Genomic DNA, 23,843 nt, shown 5'->3' with positions numbered 1-23,843 from the left:
GCCAGCCCTGCGCCGTCGGCTCCTCTCGTCCTCTGCGAGCTCGCTCCATTACCAGCCCGGACGCGTTTGGCGCCGGGCGCCCGCGCCCCCCCCCCCCCGGTCTCCGGCCAAGTGGGCATAACCGGCTGCGGAGCACCTCGCCGGCGAGCTGCCGGGCGGGTGGCGGCTGCGAGACGGGCCCGGCCCGCCAACAGTTAACGGCGGCTCCCGCGGGGCCGCCCCCTCCCTCGCGGTACGCGATTATTAATTCCCCCCCCCCCCCCCCCCCCCCCGCCTTCCAGTTTTGGCAGGGGATTAAAGTAGCTCCCCCCTGTGGCAGCAGTGACCCAGAAACGAGTTTGATTCACGGAGTCCTTCCTCCATAACAAGTACAAACGTCAGTCAGAGGGAGTCTCTGTGTGTCTGTGGTGTGTGTGGCGCAGGGAGCCGCTCTCCGCGCCCGCTCCCCGGCGCCGCGCCGAACTCATGAGGCGGCCCCAAGCCCTCCGCGCAGGGGGAGCCAAGCCGCGCTACCCGCCCTCGCCGCCGCCGCCCCGCCGCCGCCAGCAGGTAACCGTGCCCGCCGCCGCCGCCGCCGCGCTAGCCGGGGGAAGCCGCCAGCACAGCCATATTTGATGTTTTTTTTTTGTCGCTCCGGAGGCGGCGGGAGAGCAGTTCGGTGCCGAAGGTCGCTGCCTAGTGGAAATAAGATAGTACGTCATTAACATGGCGCCAAGAGCCGCGCGGCTCGGTGCGGGGCGAGGGGAGGCGGCCGACTTGCGGCTCCGCTATCCCACAAGCAACTTGTGCCGGGCCGGGGCGGGCGGGAGGGACGGGGCGGTGGGAACAGGGCGGGGAGGCTGCGCCGGTGCCGGCACCGGCGGCTGGGTTTTTGTTCCGCCGCCGCAGGCGAGGACCGCGCAGCTCCCGAGGTGCTGCGGCCAACTGAGGCGCCGGCCTCGGGCTGCTCCGGGGGGGGAGAATCCCGGGGGCATCGCCCGCCGCGGGAAGCGGGAAGCATTGGAGTAACTTGGTAGACAGATGGCAATAGTAGAGCGCAGGTCCTGCTCGGATGGTGATGTGTGGGAAGGGGGCGGGGGGAGCCATGGCCACTGCCTGTCACCGTGTTACCCACATGTCCACTAGACCCATCGCCGAGAGCGTGTGCGTGGGGGAGGAGGTGTTCAGGGTGTGCACAAGCAGCTCTGTAACTACACTGACACACCACCCCCCCCTCCGAGCGCACTTGGCTTTCGCTTGTAGGAAAAAAAAATGCTTGGAAAGCATAAAAACTGCTCATCGGTGAAATTAAGCACAAGTTGCTCTGCGCCGCAGCCGGCCAGCCGTGCACTGCCTGAGCGCGGGAGGGAGTGCGCTGGGGCACAGGCACCGGTGGCAGCTCCGCTGGAGGCGGACAGTGGCGGGTGGGCCACCAGAGGTGTGCCCGTACCCACCGCCTGTGCCCCAGAGAGCGCAGGCCCTGTCCCGCTGCGGAGCAAGTTGCGGAGCTCGGAGCGCACGTGTTGCGAGCAGCCCCGCCGGGCAGGGGCGGCAGCGCTGCGGCCGGCAGGTGCAGGGCGGTCCCGGGGAGGCGGGTGCGGCGCGAGAACGGGCACGGGATGGTGTGAAGTGTGCAAACTCCGGCGGGGGCTCCGGGCAGGACGGAGCTCTGCCGGGGGGCTCGGCGTGGCTGTGCCCGGGTTTGTTGACGAGGGAACGAAACGTCACAAGCGGTGTCGAACCGCGAACCTAACAGCAAGAATTCTTGCGCCGGGGAGCGGCGGCCAACGCCAGAAGTTGGTTGGGCGCCGGTCTGGGTAGCACCGCGATTCCAGTGCAGGCGGGATGGGGCTGTGCTAACCGCTCCCTGCCCTGCGGCGGGCCGGCCTCAGTCTCCCGTTGGAGGTGAGCGCTTCTCCAGCAGTATTCCACTTGATGAAATTAGACAAAGCCGCCCGGCGGCTGCTGCTGCTATCCTGCTGGTCGCTGGGCTCGGGTAGCCGCCGGCGTTCCGAGGCCGTTTTGGGGTTTTATTTTAATTTTTATTTTTTTGCTTTTCCCTGCCGCTCGCGCCCGCCCGTTCCTTAGCGGTAGCGGTGGGGCGGTCGTTATTTTGGGAGGGTGGAGGCAGAGGGTGTTTGTTTGTTTGCACCGCCTGCTGGTTGGTTTCCTGTGACAAGAGGTGATACACAGTTTCCAGAACTGTCTGGGAGTGGGAGGAGAGACAGACACAAAATGAGCTCTAGTCTCTCTTGTCTTGCTGATGCTGCTCCATCCCCCAAACCGCCGTCCCGTCTCTCCCGCCGCAACGCGGGGATGGGGATGGAGGGATCGGGAAGGTGCTTCGGCCGTTTCGGGCAGTGCCAGGACTTTGGGGGAGAGGCAGCGGGGCTGGAGGTACCAAGTTTGATTTGTGGCCGGGGCCGAGCGGATTGGTTCTGCCGGCGGCGGAGAGGAGAGGCAGAGGGAGCTAAGAGGAGGACGAGGGGGCGAGCCGGGCCGTTTCGAGTGGAAACTGCCGGCCGTGCCGTTGCCCGGGAGGTGCCACCCCGCGGGGGAGGTGCAGCGAGGCCGCTCCTCTCCTTCCTTCTGCCCGCCGCTGGCCGTGCTTCGGCGGCTCCAGGGTGGGCAGCCGCCCCCCGCCGGGCGGGAGCTGAGGGAGAAGGAGGAGGAAGGGGCCGCCCCGAGCGGCACACGGCCGGCAGAGAGCTGGCGAGCGCGGGGCGGTAGGCGGCGGTTTTGAACTTAGTCTTGGAGCCCCGGCTTCCACTCGCGGTAAAGGCGGTCCCTAGCCGCACAAGCGGCTTGTTGGCATCGGTAGAGACACAGCTCACCTGGAAGGCGGTGCAGAAGGCCACGCTTCCCGGACGAGGGCGTCCTCTCACTAGCCTCTCCCTCCGTCTCTTCCCTCTGCTGACAGCTTTATGGGGATAGTTTATTAGATTCGCCTATCGGTGAAGTCCGCGGGATTTTGAGACCTGTCACTAGCCCAGCAAGGACTGGCCATGTGTGACCCAGAATCGTAGAACGGTTTTGGGTTGGAAGGGACTATAAAACATACACAGTTCCAACCCCCTGCCACAGGCAGGGACACCTTCCACTAGACCAGGTTGTTCCAGGCCCTGTTCAGACTGGCCTTGAACACTGCCAGGGATGGGACAGCCACAGCTTCTGTGAACACCCTGTGCCAGGGCCTCACCACCCTCACAGGGAAGAAATAATTCGTAATATCCAATCTAAAACTCCCCTCTGTCAGTTTAAAGTCATTCCCCCTTGTCCTGTCACTACATGCCCTTGTGAAAAGGCCTTCTCCAATGCATGGTTTGTATGGCATCACACAAGCATTAAAAATCGATTGCTGCTCCTTGGTAGCTGCTAGGTACTGTTAGAAATTCTGATAGCATTTAGCAACACATTTTAGTTGACACTTTAACATAAAAGCGGGAGGATGCTTTTATGCCAGCCTGTTTTCTTTTTTTTTTTAGAGGAAGATTTAGCTGTGATTTGGAATAATTTCCTTTTTAAGCAGGCGCTGTGTTTTAAGTAAGTCAAAAGCTGCCCACACTTGCAAACCTAAAACCTTCGTAAAAGTTATGCCAAAATATGCTTGTTATGATTCTATTTCTAGAGGTTTCTCACACTCAGATAATGTTGAAACAGCAAGGGTTGTACGTTTTAGTGGCAGGATTTTCCCTTTGGCGTCAGATACCACTCACTCCCTGCTTTTTAGCTATGTTTAATACATATGTTTAAAATAATAAACTCCCCTTTCCCCTCACAGCTGCGGATTTCCCTTCCAGCTTCTCTGGTTTCATTCCTAATTCACAGAATACTGTAAAAAAAAAAAAAACAAAACAAAACCCAAACCCTTCCAGTCTTTCCTCAAATGCTTTCTGCATGTGGTTAGAACTGTTGCTTTGTACTCCTGTGTTCAGCTGGAGCTGACCAAACTGACAGCTTTTTCTGTATGGAAGAGATGAACTGTGATGGGTGCAGGGTGAGTTGAATCAATTCATGGAGCCCAGTGTATTATTGCTCAAGGTTTTGGGCAGTCAAGTTGCACCGGCACAGTTTGGGAATAATTTCCTGTTGCTGCCCAGGTTGTAGGGTAGTGTTATGAGCTGACTTGCACAGGTGCATAAATAAGCATGTGGCTTGCTGAAAAGTGTTGGGCTCCTATGTCCAAATTGTGCTTCTGCCTTTCCTTGTCAAATTTTGAATAGGTGCACTGAAGTCAAAAGGAATGTTCCTTGTGGAGAACACTCGTGGCATTGGGACATACTTTCTTGTTTCATGAGACTTGCTTCAGTGTGGAAGAAATAAAAGTAAGAAGAAGGATCTTAGTGTTACTGCCCAGCATGGTTTGTGTCTTTTGTTGGTTCTATGATCAGAGGAGCATAATAATGCATACTGGTAAAAATAGTGACCAGTGAATTTGCTGTACTGTGTCATGTTGCTAGTTCTGACCCACTGTACTGCATCTGCCAGCAGATACTCGGAAGTGGACAGCAGTGTCAGTATTCCTAACCGTGTCTAGTTAATTGTGTAGAATTAGATGTTTATTGCTCACCTCCACAAGGATATGTAAATCCAAATGTGATTTTGTGGCCTGACATTGATAATATGACTATAATCCAGTCATTTCATTTGCATAGCATTTTACAAGTATGTTAGAAAAGGTTTAGTGCTTTCTTCAAAATGCAGTAGCCAGAAGAAACATTCCACGCAGTGTAATCTTACCTTTAAAAATGTACCATGTAAATCCAGAGTTATGTTTGTATGTTTGAAGTTTGTACCTAATCAATGAGTAAAGCTTTGCTTCCAGAAGCTAGCATGATGAGAAAGGATAGAAGAGCCACTGATGACTGTGGTTGAAGGCTGGTGTTTGCCTGAGTCCATCTGTGTGTTTTGTTGTCTGTGTGTGGATCTCTCTCTCCCTTTCTCCCCTTTCCCCCCAATAAATGGGTAAATGCTATAATAGAGTCCTCAGGAGAAATAACTGTCAGCAGATAACTGTGAGCATGCTGTGTGTTGGCCTGTCTGATTTCTGAATGGATGCTTTTAAAGTGAAGAAGCAATCATCTTTTCAAGAAACAAAACTGAAATGACATGCCAAAGTTGTTGGGTTATTTACACGTGTCACTAAAGTCTTGGGGAATGTTTGGCTTGATGATGCAGCAGCCTAGGGCTGCTGGACTCTTGTAGCTTCCCAAGTGTGAGCTCACTCTGTAGGTGAACAGTATATGGGTAAATGCCCTTTTGGGGTAGGAATTTGGGAAAATCTCCTGTAGAAATGTTTGTGATGGGCGATACAGGGTTCAGGGGCACTGCTTGGTTGGCTGCTTCCTTGCTTCATTTTGCGAAGGGGGTTGGCAAGTTATTCTGAAGCATGTGTGGGTGCAGTGAATGTTTTGTGGAAACTTCTGGACTAAACAGCAATTACGTGGTTGCATGCTGTTGCTGGGAGTTACGCTTGGTAACCTGGGTGGTCTCTTCCTGTCCTGCAAGTGCCGCAGAAAGGGTGCATAGTTTTTACTTACTGTTGGTATGAATTTTAAAGCCTGTCTTAAATATTTCAGCCTTTTTATGCTTATTTTACTTACAGGTATGGTGATCACAGCCAATATGTGCCATTAAACTAGCTGTGGTGCAGTCAGTCTTGATGAACCTGCATTTACTTCTGACTCGTTGGAATTGACAGGTGTACTTCAGTTTCAGAATACATTTTAATGAGCTCGGAGTTGGACCAAATGCATTGTGTATGCACCTGGGTATAGTAAGTGTGGGTCAGAATTAAGTCAGGTGAAAAATAACATTTTCATGGCTGTAAAGGGCAAGAAATTAAAAGGAAGATAATATTTCTGGCCCTCAAATCTCAGATAAGGAAAGAGAAGGAAATAAGTAATTTTACTGAAAAGTTTGATAGCTCTTCCTTTTTTCAGCGTAATAGTGATACGTCCTTATTTTTAGTTAATGGAAAGAGTTACTACAGGTTTGTTGTTCTTTTTTTTTTCCTTCTTCTTAAAGATTAAAAAAGTGTTTCTTGAATTCACAGTGTTCTCTAAACATGGTGGGAAAATGTGGTTGAGCAAGGAAAGCCTGTACCTTCAGTCTGCACCTAACCGTCACTGGGTTTATTTCAAATGTAGTTCTTGGGTGACTTTGAGGTCACCATCACCCAGTAGAAGCCAGTAGTCTTTGAGCTACAGGCACTGTGATACCCTAAAGGACAGCAGCATTTCAATCTGTGTGGTTGTAGTTCTTATTAGGTGTTGTAGTGTTATCTCCAGAATGTGTTTTCTGAGCTGTGGATATGAACATCTGGTGGGAACAGTGTAAAATTATTTTAGAAGTTGTAGAAGTTGAAAAGAGCTGTTTTATTATAATGGCAAAAGTTCCAGGGCATTGATCTTGGGAGGTTTGAGACTTGCTCTAAGAAGCCGAATGCTGCTTTTTCCATCTGTGATTTAGCTCCCTGTAAACTCAGGTTCAAAGATGAGAAAATGAGATCCCTGGATTTTAACTCCCCCCCCCCCCCCCCCCCCCCAGCTTCTATAAAGGAATCTCACAGAAGTTTCATCAGATGGTGTATTTCTTTGACTGTTATTTTTGAGAACACAGGCTTTTCACAGGCCAACTTCAGAGACCTGACCAGAGTGGACAAGGAAATGAGCTGTCTTACCTAATATTCTGTACTGCAGAAAAAGTGGCTTCTGTTCTGTCTTCTCTATTTTCCTGCAGAACTATTGAGTGTTTGGACTGTGAGGTGTGGATACCACTCTTTCCTTTAAACTATACCAACAACAAAACTGTTTAGTTTCTTGGGGATTTTTTTAAATACCAGGTAGGAAGGAGAAGCTTCCTGGTCTTCTCTTACTTTGTGAGTTAGCAGAAAGTAGGGATGGGAAAAGATGAACTCAAAACACATATATCCAGAAAGATGTGGAGGAGCAGGATGTCAAATTTTCTTGCTCCTTGCAAGGTCATGAGTGTGTCTCAGTGTGTATACACTACGCTACTTTGCATTAGGATGCATAGTACTTTTCAGACCATGGAGGAATAAACCAAGAAATGAAGATTTTTGACCAGGAATATCCCAGCTACATTTTTGAGATAACTTATTTTTTTATTTTCTTGCATATCCTTGGCCTTGTAGCAGCTAATTGATTTTTTTAGTCTTGGCCTCCTCTAGACCTGAATGTTGGCTTTCTGTGATACGTGTTTGTCAGAACTTGGCTCTGGACCTACTACATTTATACCAGACATATATTCAGATGACTTTGATGGTCCAGGGTGATCTGTGTGTTATTCATTGGCAGCATTTCTGTCTGCCATACACACAGAGTTCTGGTCTGCTTCAAAGCAGTTCTTTTGGAGAGAATTCTAGCACTGTAAGAGGTTGTCATTTATGATTCTTTATTCTCTGGTGTTAGACATTATCTGCGAACTTCTACTCTGTGAAATGGTAACAAAAGGTTTTGGTGAAGTGAACCATTCAGTTTACCTTCAGTGAGCGAAGTTTGCAGCTCAAAACTGTTAAAAGTTTCACAGACAACCATGTTAAATCCCACTCCTGAAGGTAACTCTCTGGGAGGGAGGCGTTCCCCCACATCTGTTTGCAAGTATAATGTAAAAAAGGAAGGCTCAGTGAAAAGAGTTTTGTTGAAGGCTTTCTAAGAAATCTCAGCTCATGTGAAAATGAGGTTAGATTTTCTGCACATACCTAGAAGCAAAGAAGTATTTCAGCATCATGGTTTCCAAATCTGTGCCTCTGCTGCTAGCAGAACACTCACCTTATTGATACTGTGATTGATAAGTGGTAAACGCAGAATCAAGGGGTTTGATCTGCTTCTAGAATCCTTGTCATTTTAACTCATGGTGGAGGTGCTGTTCTACACTTGTCATGTTTTTTCTGCTCTTCAGCTTACACGTTTTTATAGCTTTATACATGTAAATGTGCACTAGCTATTTACAGCTTAATTTTTCTGAATTTGATTTCATCCCACAGAGAATACTTGTGAAAATACCAACACCCTGTGAATAGCAGTTAAAAAGATACTGAACTTTTTGTCTTTGCATCACTGGCTCATGTGCAGTTGAGCTCAGTATTGGTAGAAGTCTGGCAGTTTATAGGAGCTTCTGTGCAGTCAGTTGGTGGTCTGACTCCTGAAGAACAGTGTTGGGCATGTGCCTGCAGGAGGATTTAACACTTTCACTGGTGAGGGTGGTGCTTTCCAACGCATAGGTGATGCATGTTTAGTTAATGTGGGAAAACTTGGCTGGCTACTGCTGATACTTCTTTCATATGTATATATATAAAAATACACACACATATATATGTGTATGACTTTAAACTTTGATTTTGTAAATCTGGCACTTTAAACAGGAATAAAATGGTTCCAGTACCATATTAGCCAAAGCAAATATTTACACAAGCAGTACAAATGTTATTGTATTACAAATCCAGTGTCAGAATGGGCAGGGGAAGTCAAGCACATTGACTGCAGCTATTTAGTGATTTTAAGACCTCTCAGAACAAAATATGCTCTTGCTTAGGGGTGAAAATGTTGGTGGGGCTGTCATTGATACTCTCCAATCTTGTTCACTTGCTCATCTGATGACTGCCTAATTAAGCGTCCCTGAGAAAATCACTGTTCATATTTCAGATGCTGTTTAAAGTTGTTTGTTTTCCTTTGTGTGCTGTAAATCCTCGAATGCCATCAGAAACACAATTTGATAACTCTGTATTATTATCTTGGGTTAAGTGCTGTCTCATTGCTTTGCAGGCTGCCTGCTGTTTCCCGGGGAGATCATGAAACGACGACGGCTTCCTAGCAGCAGTGAAGATTCTGACGACAATGGCAGTAAGTGCTCCTTTGTTGTACAGTGCAGTAGGTTACGAGTTTGAAAACACATTTTAATGCAGCGTTTTATCTGACAGAGGCATTTTGCATATTGGTAGGAAATGTGTATTTTAAGGATTTAGTCATTCTGAGTGCAGGTGGACAGAAGACTGGGGATTCCCCCCACTCTATTGACTATACAGTGTTAGCTGGTAAGAGAAACAAGTGAAAAAGTAGGTTGTCTTCTTTAAAATCTTTGCGAGCAGCATAATTTATCATTGCAAGGACAAAATTTGCACGGAGACATCTGCTGACATTGTCCACAGCTTAGTATCTAACAGAAGTTTGCATTAGGATTCTCATACTCTCTTATGCAGTGGAAGGGTATATTGCTTCAAACTTCATTAGGAAAGATTGATGGTGCATAAAAGTTGTTCCTTACGTCATTTGAAGATTATTTTATTTGAGGAATAACTAAAGAATTTGAATTCAGTAGATCAGTAAATCGGATATAGAATGTATTTAGTTTTTTAACTGTTTGTGTACTGACATAACTAACATTGAGCTGTTAATGGTGTTTTGGATTCCAGAGACTGATAATCTTCCATTAAGCAGGGGGAAAAAAAGGGGGGGGAGGGGGAGAGAGGAAGGTAAAATGGCAGTATGGGAAATGTTCCAGGGCGTTTCATTTACCCAACCAAGCAAGCTGATTGTACCTGACAATAGTGCAGCCTAGCCAGTTGTCAGAGAGATTTCCCTGGTTTTAATTTGATCTCTCTGGGTGGACATCTTCAAATCTGAAGTCGAAAATGATCAGGGAGGTTTTCCAGGTGCTTCTGAAAGCTTTGCTCTGAGAAGCAGAGCTACACCTGTGCTACACTGTGGCCCTGCACAGGTGACTACTTCACCTGCATTTCTTAGGTGTGTCTGTTCTGCATGGGAGTCTGCTCAGGTCTGGCCATATCTGCACCCTGAAAAGCCTTGGAAAACTGTTGCTCACTTGAAGTAGTGGTAAAAAGGATTGGAGGAGGTGAGAACTAGCAAGCCTATAGGAGTTAGTCCAAATGAGGACTGACTAAAATCTGTTAAAGAGGTGTGGGATTTGGCTTCGTTTTGGAGAGCTACCTGCAGTTGGGGGATTTTGGAAGACAAAAATGGGTGATTCAGACCTGTTTTTTCTGGGTTAGAAGAATACTTGGGGTTTTAAAAATTAAAGTTGGTGTATTTCCTCAAATGTAACGCATACTTCCCCAAAACAAAGATGTGTTTTACTTGTAAGATAGACAAATAGCTGCAAATGTGAGGGCTTTCATTATAATTTTGCTTTACTTTTTTTTTTTCATTCCCTGGGAGCTCTGTATTATAGTGTTTCATTTTGATAATACCCGTGTTTATTTTCACTCTTACTTTTACAATTCGATCCCCTTGTGTGCCTCGTGTTACGAAGGAGATAATTTTGGAATTGAAGTTCTGACACCGAAACAGTTGACTGATCTGTTGCTGATTATGGTGCTTGTTTGCAGTGCCATTTGATATATAGTCATCTGGAATAGAGCTGTCAACTTACAGAATTACGTTTTCCAAAAAGCTTTATTTTCATCTGTTCCAGAGATCAAGATCTAAGGAAATGAGTTAGGGAAAGAAAAACGTATCCTTGCTCTTTTAGGATCTGTCTATGTTAAAGCCTAACTCTTTGTTGAATAAGTTACATGGCAAAAGGCAGTTTAAAAGTATTTCCAAGTACTGATTGAAATATATACTGCTTCCCTTTCATGAGGCATCTTTTCTCGTGATTTGATTATGGTTTTTTTTTCCCCCTTGTGAAGCTAGTGGTCAGATTTAGGTACAGGCTCCTGTATTCATTCTGTTATAATACATGCTTTCAAAAAGATCAAGGATTAATAGTGAGAAGCTGAGATGCAGTGTAGGGACAGTGTCTGAGTATTTCTGTCACTCACACCTGGCTGAGTACAACGCTCAGGCCCTTTCCACTTCTCATGTTACAGGGATACCAGTAGTTCCTCACAACTATGTGTGAGTGGCAAAGGTCTCTTCTAACAGGTCTCACCTTCATTTAATCTTTTCTTTAGTAGTCTTCAGTAGAATTACTGATTACTCTGACAATGTTCATTCCAGTGTACGGATAGTAGTGTTAGAAGGGGAAGCAAATCTTGTTGCCTAAAAAAACAAAAGGTAAAAATTTCTGTTGAAGGCTTTAAGTTGTTTCATTAGCTGTTCTTCCTTCTTGGAGTTTCTGGAGTCAGAACACAATTAAATAGACTATTCTGAGCACTTCAGACAGCCATCTTCTTGTTGAAAAGTCAAAATTATAATCAACACTTAGTTGGAATCCTGTTGCCAAACATCTGCTTCCCTTCAGTCAGTGGCACCTCTTGACCCTTCAGTGCACTTGTTGCATTCCCATCATACTGAACTCAATGGCCCTTCAGCTCAGAACTGCTCTCCCTCATCTCTTGTGGTGAGAATTTGGCCTTCATCTCTTGGGTTTCGTCAGTTCTGAAGTTGAGTTTTCATGCCGTGCTTTAGGAGACGGTGTGATCAGGTGTCTCAGGTTGATCATGAGTGTCACTGGATAAATGTGGTTGGAGTAACCTGAATGAGGATGCTTGACTGGGGTAGACTCCAGCACATAGACTAGCATCACCTGGAAAATATTTTGGCATGAAGAAATACACATTCTACATTATTGAACTCAGGAACCTGAATATTTATAAGGTAATAATAATAATGCTACTAATAATGGAAGTTATGGAAGAAGAATGAACATACAAAAACTGTTTTCCGTTAGTTGAACTAAATCAGTTTCCTTGGTAGTCACAAAGTTACAGCCAAATAAGCCTCATATCCTAAGCACTAAAAATGTATTATGCTGAATATATGTGTACCTGTAGTTCTTCAGGGGCACTCTCCTTTTGTGAACTGACAGAAGAGAGGATCATTTTCATTTAGGGGTGAAATATAGGACAGAAGAAAGCTTAACTACATGGCTGTAGTCTTTGAGTACATACATGTATTTACTGACGTCAGATATTTTAGTGTGGGTGGTTATATATTATTTGCAATTTTTTAAAGCCTTGCACCTTAGAGGAAACCCTTACTTTTTTTCATCACTTCTTCTTTGCCTTCGAATTTGGTTCTTTCCCAAAAGCCAAATGCAGACTTCAAACCCCACAAAGTATTTTTTTTTATGTCCTTCAGCCTAACTGCTGTAAATCTTTAAGCCACGTCCCCTTAAAATCAGAGTTCTAAACCCTCATTTAGACATGAGGCCAAAATAGCATATTTGGAGCAGTGAGCAAGAGGTATCAGTGTAAGTTGTACACAACAGTTCCAGTTAGCCCTTGGATATCCGAGTGTGTTCTCAGAGATTTTGTTTTCTGAAATCATAGGTCACTTCTGAATATTTTATTCATGAAAGATAATTGAAAAATGGCTGCAGATAGAGTTCTGGATTTTGAGCTTAGATCTAAATACAGAAGAAAGGTATTGGGAGAGGCTTGTGAAAGGATTTAAGATTATTGGCACCTGAAAGTGATCTTTTTTTTTGTCATCTTGGCAGCTTGTTAGTTTCTGTCCCTTTCCAGGTAGCGCATTACATCAGCTACAGTAGATGTTAATATGAGCCAGGGCCATTATAAAAGCCTGCTACCACCTTCTTCAAAGCCTGTATTAAGTACATTAGTAATGTTTACCTCAAACTCAGTCATGTCCTTGTTACCTGCATGGCTGGCTAGTGCTTTTGTAGTTCTTAAGCAATTGTTCCATTGTATTTCTGCTTGCTCCTCCTTTGCAAAAACTCCTCTCTATGATCCTGGGTCTTACTGTCATCAAATGTTAGATACTGAAGCTGTTTTATCTTTCCTGCTCAGTCTTGACCTGACTTTTTAGCCTCATTGGTCTGTAGATCTGCAAAAGTCGTTTGTGCTGAATGTTCCATGTGCTTTGCTTTCTGGCAAGATAAAGTTGTGCAGGGAGTAGTTTCCATTTATAGCTTTAGGGCATTCCTTTCACACAAATTGCTTGGACAATTGTATTGTAGGGATCTTGGGTGAAATTCAGGCTTTCCTTGATGTCAGAGTTTGGTCAGTGTTTTCCATGAGTAAGGAATTCAGAGCACGATTTTCTCCACATTTTACTAGCTCTCAAGATGCTTCTTCATTTATTCGTGGAGGGGTTATCAATTTGTCATACTCCTACATGCAGAGCATCTGAGAGAAATACTGAAGACGCTTGCAGACAAAAGGAACTTGTAAGATTTACAAGATTGCACATCAGTTTCGAGAAATGAAAGATTTAATGCTTACGGATTATGGAGTATAGTTCTGTAAATTAGATGGACCCTTAGCCTATCTTTGCTGAACAAATGTTATTTTAAAGTTAAACATGTTTTGCCAATATCCATTGCTCTGGCTGAATGATGGGGATCTTAGGTTTAGAAAGGGCTTTTCATCCCAGTGGATTCCCATTGTGTTTGAGATGGATCCCAGAGTGCCTTCACAAAGGTTGCTGAGTACATAACCTCAGGTGTGTACATCATTTACCACGGAATTGCAGCTGCTGCTGGCCTGAGGTGTGGCACTTACTTAGCAGTATGAGTAATGCTGTGCACCATTTTATCAAAAGGAAGTGAAGAACATGTTTTGGTTTTCAGTTGAACTAGCTGGTAGGTGAGGGATGGTGATAAATAGTGGAATGTAATGTAGTTACAGTGCGAGAATTTGGGCAAAGTAGCAAGTTTAGGGGTTACTGCTGTGCTTTTGGACAAGGGTTTTGGCATTCAGATTTGATGCTGAGTGGTCAGAACTATCATATCATGTGAAGGTTATATTCACTGGGGTGGGGTGACTTTTGGTGAAGTTGTTGCTCTTTTGAGTGATTTGAAAGACTTACCTGGGATTTTAGGATATTGCATCTGAGGAAGGGACATCACATAATCATCGCAGCCATTTTGGGAGGCATACACCTTTCTTTACAGAACTGCTAGTGCTGAATACACCTAACTCCCCTGGAGTTTTAAGGCCTGACTTACAACAGTTGTGTTACCAACTCAGGAGGTGCTAAATTTGCTTTGATAACCTGTATTAACCTTGCCCTAAAATGTTCCATACTGTTAATGGTAAAACATTGCTATGGTGGGAAGCCCTGGGCTAGAGAGTTAGAGTGGCAGTTGGGTCTTGTGACAAAATACAAGGTGAGATCTAGGAATTCCTCTCTGTTAAAAGAGTGTCATGTGCCTCTGCATGGCACGTTATGTGCGTGGTCTTTGTAATTATAAAAGTCGTGTGTGTGCTACTGGGAAAAGGGATGATAGGAGGGAACTTCCATTGAACTGCTGTGGCAGGGAGCTGCAAAGGTTGGTTGTTCTGTGTGTCAGATACTGAGCAATTGTGCCATGTTCTTGTAAAGCACTGCAAAGATTGTATGGATCCATGCCTTGTTCGACAGCTGCAGTTGGTAGTTGTTAAATGGCACTGTAATGTGTGGGGTTTGTTCATCAAGAAGTTTGGGGGGAGGGAGGCTCTCTGTGGCTGTCGTTATGTGAAACAATACTCCTTTTGCCTCTGTAACTGTTGTACTCTGTAGGTAATGGGGGGAGGTCGGTTGTATTGTTGTACGGGGTTGTGAGAGAGAAAAGAGGGCTGAGTGGCTCGAAGTGGTGTCTTGTTGCAACGCTTGAGGGAAGGGGGCTGCGACGGTGAGGAGGCTGGCCGTGGACGCTTCTCGAAACTTCCCGAAACTTCTCGGTAATGAGACCCCTGCAACAAAGGGAACCAATGGGGAAGAGCCATGTCAACATCCGAGTGAGGAGGGGCGACAGGATTGGCCGGGGCCTTGACCCGGAGAGGATAAAGGACCGCCTCCCAGGGACCGCGTGTGCGCGTCTTGGGCGGAGCGGAGGTCTCCCCGGCGCGCCCAGCGCTGTTTTGTCTGCTATCGCTTACTCAGTTTAATAAAATTTATACTTTAAACCAGAATTGGCTACAATATTGATAACAGCACTACATATTCAGTAGAATCGGTGTTGCTTTTTCTGTTTTGATCTTGAATGAGACTATTGTGTATTAACACACTATTATATAAAGATAAGGAAGATAGACGGGCAAATTCTCCAGCAACAGAAACATGAGAAGGGGAATCTGGCTGTGTGAAACGATCTCGAATGTTGTGTTTGCATACATGCTCTGTGATAAGGCCTGAAGACTTCTGCATAGACAGCTCTTTTTGTACTTAACATAATGGGAAGCTGCCCTTCAAATAGTCTCTGTCTGTTTTCTTTGTGTTGGAATTTGGGTCTAGACATGGAGTTATGTGTAAGTGATAGCGGAAAGTTGTGGGCCAGCCACTAAATGGGGAGAGTGAGCATCTATGTTTTATCTTCAGATTGCAGATTTTTCTGACACAGCAGCACCTAGTTTGTCTCAGAGCGAGCTGAGGAACAGTATAGGCAGCTGGAAATGCCAGTGTTAAGCAGAAGTGACAGCCGGACACACATCCATGTCGGGGATGTTTTGCTCAGTTGTGCTGCCTGCTGTAATGGTGTAGCAGGAGTGTATTTACGGTGGGAGAGCTGCTTTCAGATGCCTGGTGATCTGAGGCTTTGAAGTGTTCAGAGGCTGGAGCAGCAGGTAGTTCTCCAAGGACACAGCGGGGTGCCTTGCAGGTGGCTTTACAACAGTCCTGTGTATGATACATACTAGCTGAGCCTTTTCTGCTCAGGCTGAGTAGTAGATTTGTTGAGGGGTAGAATTCCCTGAGGGTTTGAATGCTTTGTTGGTCTAGAGGAGTTTTGTATTTTGATGGACTTTTTTGAATCAAAACATATCCTCGATAGATCATTTAATAAATTGCTACAGTTAATTGATTATGTTTTTCCTTCTGCAGAGTGTGTTTCCCTCACAAATATGGAGAGAGAATTCATTCATGGTCCTTGATTTCTTCATTATCAGGAGGTGAATGTGCTACATACGCCCTGTAGTAGAAAGAGTATACAGTTTAAGGTGTATGTGATAGCCTAGGGGAATAGGAAGTTTTCTTACTTGTGTCTTAGAAGTCGCCTTTGCAGCACCAGGAGTGTTCTAGAGCTTTGCCTCTCCTGCTATGAATTGCACCTTGTTAGTAGCCTGGGATTTCTTCTTGGTTTTTGTCTGTAAGTGGATAAACACAAAGGGAAAACTGAGACATAGTAAAAGTATGATCCTCCTACTGTTCTCAGCGATGAAAACCTTTTAAAACATGTGAACACCTATGCTGTCTGAAAGGATCATACCTGTGAAAGAATAAGCATGTTCTTAGTATCTCTCCTGAGTGGTGGTGGGTCTAGCTACTAGGTTCATCCTTAACTTCCACAGTCATGTAACAGGATTGGCACTTAATGAGACACCTTTTGTCTCTGATGTCTTGTGATAATAGTGATGAATGCTCTGGGTGTGTTTGTTTAGCTTTGTGCTTTCTAGTTGTGTACTTTTTCTATTCACTGTTATTCACGTGGCTTTTGGTAGTGTGGGCTCTCTTAACATCTCATTAAGTTTCCATCTGCTGGAGAACTCATTTCTCCCATGAGGTGTATAACGTTATCTTACAGAAGTTTTATGTTTGCCAAATCCCCGTGATTCAGCCTTCCCTTATGTTTTTTGTTATTTTACCAAAACTGGGTTTAACTGTCTTGTTATTTAGTTGTTTTTCTAGTCTTGGTTTTCTAGTCCAGTTTAAGACTAATCCTAGTATTCAGAAAACTGTTGATGAATATAGTCATTTTGAATAGTTAATGCAAGAGGATAATTTTGGTGAAAAGTGTCTGTAATCTTTCCAGAATAACTCAATTAGGTTAATGTGCTTTTACAAGCGTAGAAGAGCTGGTTTGAATCTGTGTTTGTTTTGACCACAGTAGATTGTTCCTTCTGTACAATCCAGGAATGGTTCTTACTTCACATATTAGACATAAAAATCGGATCATTCATCCCTGAAGTGGTTGTAATTGCCTATGAACTTTTTCTTTCAGTGAGGTTCCTCTTCTGGATTAAGCATGAAAATTTGGAATGGATGCTGAAAAGACACATAACACCCTCTTTTTCCACCTGCACTTTTAATGGTGTACTCAGAGTGGGTGGATTCCTTATTAATGAAAGCAGCTCTGGGTAATACAGTGACCTGGTCCTGGCACTGTTGAAGGCAGTGATACTTTGCCATTAACTTTAATGGGAGCAGGGTTGAAAATCTGGTTTGAGATTTCCAAAGTATTAAATTTAATACTGTTAGGGGCTGGATAGTTTACTATCATTAGGCTAGCGCCTTCAGTTCCTTGCAGTTCTGTGTCTTAAGTGGTGGTGGTTTGACTCTGTGAATGCTGCCTTATAGCTGGGTTCTGTTTATTCAGTGAGTAAATGTTTTCTGTATTGACGCAAAGCCGTTGCCAAAGGTCATCTGTTAGCTATAGTTACAGATCTTAGTGGGTAGTAAAATCACAGTCCCATGAGAAATTCTTACACCTTTTTCTTCTAGTATTACGTAGAGTCAGTTTACACTGCTCAGAAAAATACAACAGCTTCTTCAGTAACTTACTAAAAACATTGTATGCTTTCAGTGTGTGTTCACCAATGTTATGTACAAGGAAACAGCTATTACAGAGCTATGTAAGAAACTATTTCTTCCCTTATTCATTGTAGGGAGTTAATTGGCATGGAAAAAATACAGCTTCTCCTGAGGAAGGCTGGCTGCATTTGAGTTGTCCCTTACGCATAGCAATTTTATGTTGTGTGCTTTGGTATAAAACTTTAAAAAAAGTAATTTAAAATGAAGTTTCTGTAGTTTTGGTGCTAAGAGTTGACCTTTCATGTTGCATGGGATAGTTAATTGATTTGGTGGCCTAACCCTTGCGTAGATAGACTGTGTCTAAAATAGAAGTACACATTTAAGACACTGTTTTGATGTGTAGCATCTGACTGAGTAAAGAAATGGAGAAGATACAGCAGGGATTATTTTACTCTTCACCCTTTGTGGCTTTTCTGCGGCATGAGAGAGACCTGGGAGTCCATCTTCTAATACCCATAATAAAACAAACAAACAAGCCCCATATGCTGCTTGCTTACTTGTCTTCAGCTTATGATAAATTGTCATCAGAGCTGCGTGACAGCACATGGGTAAAGATCCAGAAGTACATTGTACTGCTGCTACTGCTGTAGTTTTCCCAAATGCACGCATTACTTGGGAACAGCTGGATTAAACCTCCAGACCCACCAGCTCATTTCCCACAGAAACTTGTGAATCAAACACCACTTTGCCAATACAGCTTGGTGTTCTTAATTCCTTGCCTTGCAGGCTCCATCCCCCAGGCCCAGCAGTGTACAAAACACCCCAAACCACAGATGAATTAGAAATTTCAAGTGTCTGACTTGCTGGTGTAGCGGTCTGACTAGCTGAATATCTTGGTAGCAGATGGTTGGTCAGATATTAATGTCTTGCTGATGGAAAATACCAGAACCCACGAGAACTGAATACTGTCTGGGTGGGTATGAATGCGGTCCATCTTCTAGTGAGGCTCTTGATTAATCACATCTGCCTAAATGTTAAAATGTTTGTATTGTTATGGTGCAGGAAAAATCTGTTTTTCTGTCATGGATTTTAGCTGTATGTCTGACACTTTTTGAGTGCTTACGCTTACTCCCCTCTGCCTTTTTTAGGTTGAGTTTGGATAAGGCTGATAGGATCCTCACAAGTAGTTTCTACTGCTGCTTGTGGTTTTCCTTTAGTTTTCAAGGGAATGAATAGAAAATTGTAATTGTGAAATACAGGAGCTTAGGACAAGTGACCATGACTTTTAAAAAGCTTTTAAAATCACCAGCTTTTATATTAAAGTGATGACATGTGCTTAAAATAATCTTTTCTGTATTCTTATCTCAGAAGATTTTTAGCCGTTTGCTCTGTTACCTTGCTTTAGTTTGACCATTATGCATGTCTGTGTAACCTGTTACTCATTGCTGTGTACAGAGCAGTTTCTATTTGGGCAGATTCCTTAATGGAATCTGAAAAACTGAGAAGACAAGACAGAAGTGTAACTACGACATAATGAATTCTTCTGATGACTTGTTACTAGCTGTGTCTTTCAAGTGAATATCTTGGTCAGTTGCTTCACTTATAAAATGATTTTTTGTTTTGAGAGCTTATCCCATCCTATGCAGTCTGGTTTTGAACAGTACTCTCTGATCCCTAAGAGTTTTTCAGCTGGATGATGTAAGGTGATGTTGCTCTTATAGACTGTAGCTTACACTTTCTACTCCTATTGTCTATGTGCACAGGCAGTGGAGAAATGAGCAACGTGGGAAGGCCTTTGCATCTGTTCTGTTTGTCTGTACTTAATGCTCAGAGTTGCAAAGTCTGTGTTCAGAGTTCAGTGTGTAGGTCCTAGCTTCCCTATCATACAGATGTTACTTCAAGTCCTTCATCTCTCCATCCCATGAGGATTTATTGTTGGTTTGTTTTTTTTTTCCCATTGCTGCTGTGTAGTTGGGAGTAGAAAATGCCTGCTGTACCTGTAAATCTTCCTGAATTAAAATCAGTTGATTGGCACAGGTATAATACACTCTGGTGTCAAAGCACTGCCTTGACAGCAGAGTGTAGGTGCTTTCTCTTTTTGCTTTTCTCCTGTTACAATATTTCTGAAAGCTGACAGAGACTCTGCCAAAAGGTTTCAAGGCAAAGAGGTATAATTTGTTTGGAATGGAATGAATAATTATGCAGATGAAAATTATACACCACACTAAGAGATTTGCTCAGAAGAGACAGCAGCTTATTTCTGTGGGCTCTGCGGTGTGTGCACGGCAGTGGGCTTCATTTTGAAGAGGCTTGCTCTTTGGCTGACCAAAAGAGATATTTAGGACATTAATATGTTAGCTTGAAAGAGTACATTTCTGGCTGCCAGCAGACCTCCTGGTCAGTGATTAATCTGTAGAAAGTGGTTTACTGGTGCCCAGGGGGAAGCATGGTATGGGATAGCTTTCTTTCAATGCTGGGGGAAAAGGCTGGTAAGTGCTATGCAGCCAATGCCTCTGTAAGTAGAAAATTACAAACAAAACCAAACCAGAAGAGCAATCACTGAAGTTTACAACTGAGTAACTTTTATTTTCTGGTTCATTTTGAAAGAGTCTTTGGAGGTGTGTCTTAGGAGCCTGCCTCTAGTTTACCTTACTCATACAATTGCACTGAAGTCAATTGGCCTTCTTGGGTGTGTGGAGAGAGCAAAGGCTTTTATTGATAGATGGCAGCAGTGTCTGCAAATGATCATTTCTGTATCCTAGGTCTGTCCACCTGGTCTCAGCATTCCAGATCTCGACGTCGGAGGACGTCGTGTTCCAGACATGAAGATCGGAAACCTTCTGAGGTATTTCTGGAATGTGATTTGCATTTTGTTACATCTGTCAAGTACAGAGCCATATACATGTTCTGGTAATGGATCCATTGCTTCAGTTCTACATTTTCTTTTCTTTCTGCTACGTTTTAGCTGGCACTTTCCCCACATCCCCAACTTATTTTTTTGGCCAGGAGATAAGGGAGTTCAGCTGTTGGCACAGCCACTGCCAGCAGCAGTCTCTATCTGTGAATTTTGTTATAGTCTGACACCCGTTCAGCATGGCTGTGTAGTCTTTTTTTCTACTCTTCAGGCTTCGGGGTTTATTTGTAGCTTGATATGTGAACAGTGAAAGTCAACATTAGGTGCATTTATTGCATAGTTGGTATTGGGTCTTGGTATGTGATCTTTGTTAAACTGCTTGTCAAACTAGAAGTCTGCTTCTTGACAGTTCTGATTTGTGTAGTGTTTTGAGGAAATCCTGTTAAGGGAGATGCAAATCTTTGAACTTTCCAGGATGGATCAGCTGTTAGTAACGCGTAAATGCGATCCAGTTCTTTGGAAGTATTCTTGGTGAATCTCCCTATCTTCAGGCAAATACTGCATGGCAGACTTTGTGGAGGCTGAAAGTATTAATGTTGGGAGATAGAATTTCTTCATTTCATGTACTTGCTCAATACATGTATTTCTGGTCCATTAGTAAGTGATTGATGTTGAGTGAAATCTTGGTTTATTAATCTCCTCAATGACAGTATGCCCAGGTCCTGGAGAAGAGTTTTCACCTGAAGAATCTCTCTCATTGCTCAGTGTGAGCGACACCAAGTACTGGTGGTTTCCAGTCTTCTTTTTTGGTTGTTGGCTGTTATTTAAATTTTTCCTTTTTTCTTGGTGACTGTGGAGACCCCCTGGTGATGGGCTTGCTTTCCTTAGTTATCTCTTGTACTTCTTTTGGAAGTAGCCCCTTACATGCAGGTTTGAGAACTACCTCTGGAAAGGCCATCTGGAAGTAATTTGAGATAATTACAAATCTTGCTGTTGTTTTTTTGTGAGCTTCTGCTTTCTCACTGTTGCTGCATTTGTTGTCAGAATCTGCAGTTTTGTGCTGTTCTTTCTTGTCTTCTGAGCCTGGATGGACTTCTTATACACATCCCTTTAGCTCTGTTTCCCTGCCCCTGCTGCCTCCCTCCATTTGCATTGTCTCTGCTCACCACAGCACACTACTCTGATGAGAAGTGTGCTGGCAGGAAAGTGACACTTGCTAAACTCCCTGGGTGAAATCCTGCTCTCACTGAAGTTGGTGGCAAAATTCCATTGACTTCAGCATGGCCAGAGTTTCACCCTTCAGCTTTGAAGTGTTCAGTGCTTCTGAGAGCCAGCACTCCTGTAAGCTCTGCTTTGCTCCGGGCAGTCTGATTTCATCAGAAATTAGAGCAGAAAGAATGGTGTCACGGGGCCACTGGCCTGGGAAGAAGTTTCTTGGCTGCCAGGTGCTGCATTAGCTTGGCTTCTGAGGGAGTTTAGTGACAAATTTATCCTAGAGCCTGAGTTTCATTTGGCTCTTGGATGCAGCAAGGCTTGTGACCCGTTTTACATTTTTAGGCTTCTTTTCATTTGACATCTGATTGCTTTACATCAAACCACTTAGAAGTGCAGAATCCCCTGACCAGCTGTGTGTGTTTTGTGAGCTTGTTTACTTTGTGGCTTGTTTTTTGTTTCATGAGTGGAGCCTCACAGGGCTCGTAATTGGATTGTTGGGAACATTTCATTATATTCCATTACCTGAATTCTTCCTTTCCTTCATATGGTAATATTATTCTTTATTATTGGCAGTTTTTCTGAACATGTCAAGACAAATGTTAAGAAAAATGTCATGATTTTGTGCTATTTTTTGACAAAGCCAGAGTGGAAACAGAGACAGAAGTGGGGTAGTATGTGTGTGATGGGAGGGAGGAGAGGTGCCAAGATGTGCAGTGTGGTGAGGCAAATCACACTTTGAAATATTCTCAGAAGTGTAATTAACCATGAGTTTCACTGTTTTCCTGAAGTGCTTCACAAAAATCATAGGGAGTCTACTGAGGTTTCAGGTTTGTGACTATGGTATGACAGAAATGGCTGTCCTGGGAGGCTGCCTCATCAGCGCTCTGCATAGACTGGGCTCTTTCTCAGCCCTAGGCAGCTGCTGGCTGGAGCTAATGTAGAACCATTGCTCTCCAACTGGGAGGTTAGGTCCCTTTGCCCCAGTAGCAGTGCAGTAAGAGAATTTAGAAGCACTGCCCAGATCATCTGTCTCCTCCTTTGTAACTGTGCAGTGTGGGGCTGAGTGGATGCAGAACCGCAGAGTCTGCAGGGGAGCTTTTCTTAAGACGTTGCCTGTCTTGTTGTCCTGGTGGGGCTTATTTTCTGTCAGCTGGTTGTTTTTTTCCTTTAAATATGGCATTGAGCAGTTAAAAATGAGTGGATGTGGAGGTGAGGAGTGGTGAGAGCAGTTGTACTCCACAGCAGCCTTGCCGTGCAGCGAGAGCTGGATGGGGACAGCTGGAAGATGCACAAACAAGTGCAGGCTTGTACTTCTGCTGCCTGTGATAGCACCCTTTGTGTTCTGCAGTGCTGACAGGCAGTGGCTGACCAGGTTGAAGCTGCTACAGCAGTACCACAGCATGCCTGCTACAAGAATGAATCCCTTTTAATTTCATTCTATGGCTTGTTTAAAACAGTATCACTGCTTGTTTATGGCTGCTAACCCAAAGGCTTCCAAACATCTTGCTCATTTTAGAGGTGGATGCCTTTGCAAAGACAAAGTAAACTCACAGCTGTGATGCAGAGGTGTCTGCAGCTGATGGAACAACTGCACCTGTGCTGAGTAATGGAGTTGCCCCCACAGTTCCAGTTTGGGTCTTACTTTATTTGATCTTTTTGGTTATTATTTCAAATACTTGCACAAAGAGTCATCTCTGTAGAATTTCCTCTTGTGGCTGGTCATGGTAGAGTCACGCCTTGATTTCTACCACAGGGAATTTTTAGAATTGCTTTGGATTAGTCAGAACTCCAATAATTAAGAAAAAAAACCCAAACCTTGGAGGAAAAATGAGTTTTTCTTGTGCTGCTGTTTTAAGACTCAGAGCTGCTGCAGCTTTTATTGCAGAAGGGCAGAGGTGAAAGTGGATGTCAGCTTTTAGCATTATGCCTCCAGTGTACAGGGAGTGCCAGGACTTGTAATGGAGTTAGCTGGAAGTCATTCTGTCAGTATTTGCACCTTCAGCCATCCCTTTCCCTGCAATGAAGCTAAACTTCTGTTCTGCAGCAGGCTGGGTTAGTTCACTGGTGATACAGTGACCTTGTTGCACACTGTGCTCCATGGTTACTGTGCAGCTGTGAATCATAGAGTGTAAATATCAAATGTCGGTGTCTCTATTTTTCTCTCTTGGTCACTCTCTTTGCAGGTGTTCAGAACGGACCTGATCACTGCCATGAAGTTACATGACTCCTTCCAGCTGAACCCTGATGAATACTATGTGCTGGCAGACCCCTGGAGGCAGGAGTGGGAAAAGGGAGTTCAGGTGCCAGTTAGCCCAGGGACCCTCCCAGAACCAGTAGCCAGGTATAGTTTGAAGGAATGTAAATAAATACACAAACATTTATACTAGCAGCTATATCTACAT

At 44.4% G+C, this 23,843-nt stretch overlaps 1 protein-coding gene across 7 annotated transcripts in view; it reads left to right on the top strand.

Moving 5' to 3' along the window:
- The first annotated feature begins 311 nt into the window (after positions 1 to 311).
- The window catches only part of JADE1 (jade family PHD finger 1), a 39,167-nt gene continuing 15,635 nt past the window's right edge, over positions 312 to 23,843 (top strand). Inside the window, exons 1-4 of one of the 7 annotated variants that reach the window (XM_061442481.1) lie at positions 312 to 549; positions 8,766 to 8,843; positions 20,135 to 20,217; positions 23,625 to 23,782. In XM_061442481.1, coding sequence (XP_061298465.1) covers positions 8,792 to 8,843; positions 20,135 to 20,217; positions 23,625 to 23,782 — 293 coding nt within the window. In that variant the 5' untranslated portion in view covers positions 312 to 549; positions 8,766 to 8,791. The other 6 variants (XM_061442492.1, XM_061442468.1, XM_061442475.1 and 3 more) reach the window with 6 other exon arrangements.

This window comes from Pezoporus flaviventris, unplaced genomic scaffold (genome assembly GCF_033815535.1).
Source record: "Pezoporus flaviventris isolate CSIRO_AGI_PZ_B2104156 unplaced genomic scaffold, CSIRO_AGI_Pfla_v1 ptg000002l, whole genome shotgun sequence".
Classification (NCBI taxonomy): Eukaryota; Metazoa; Chordata; class Aves; order Psittaciformes; family Psittacidae; genus Pezoporus; species Pezoporus flaviventris.
This window is presented reverse-complemented; position numbering and strand designations above follow the sequence as displayed.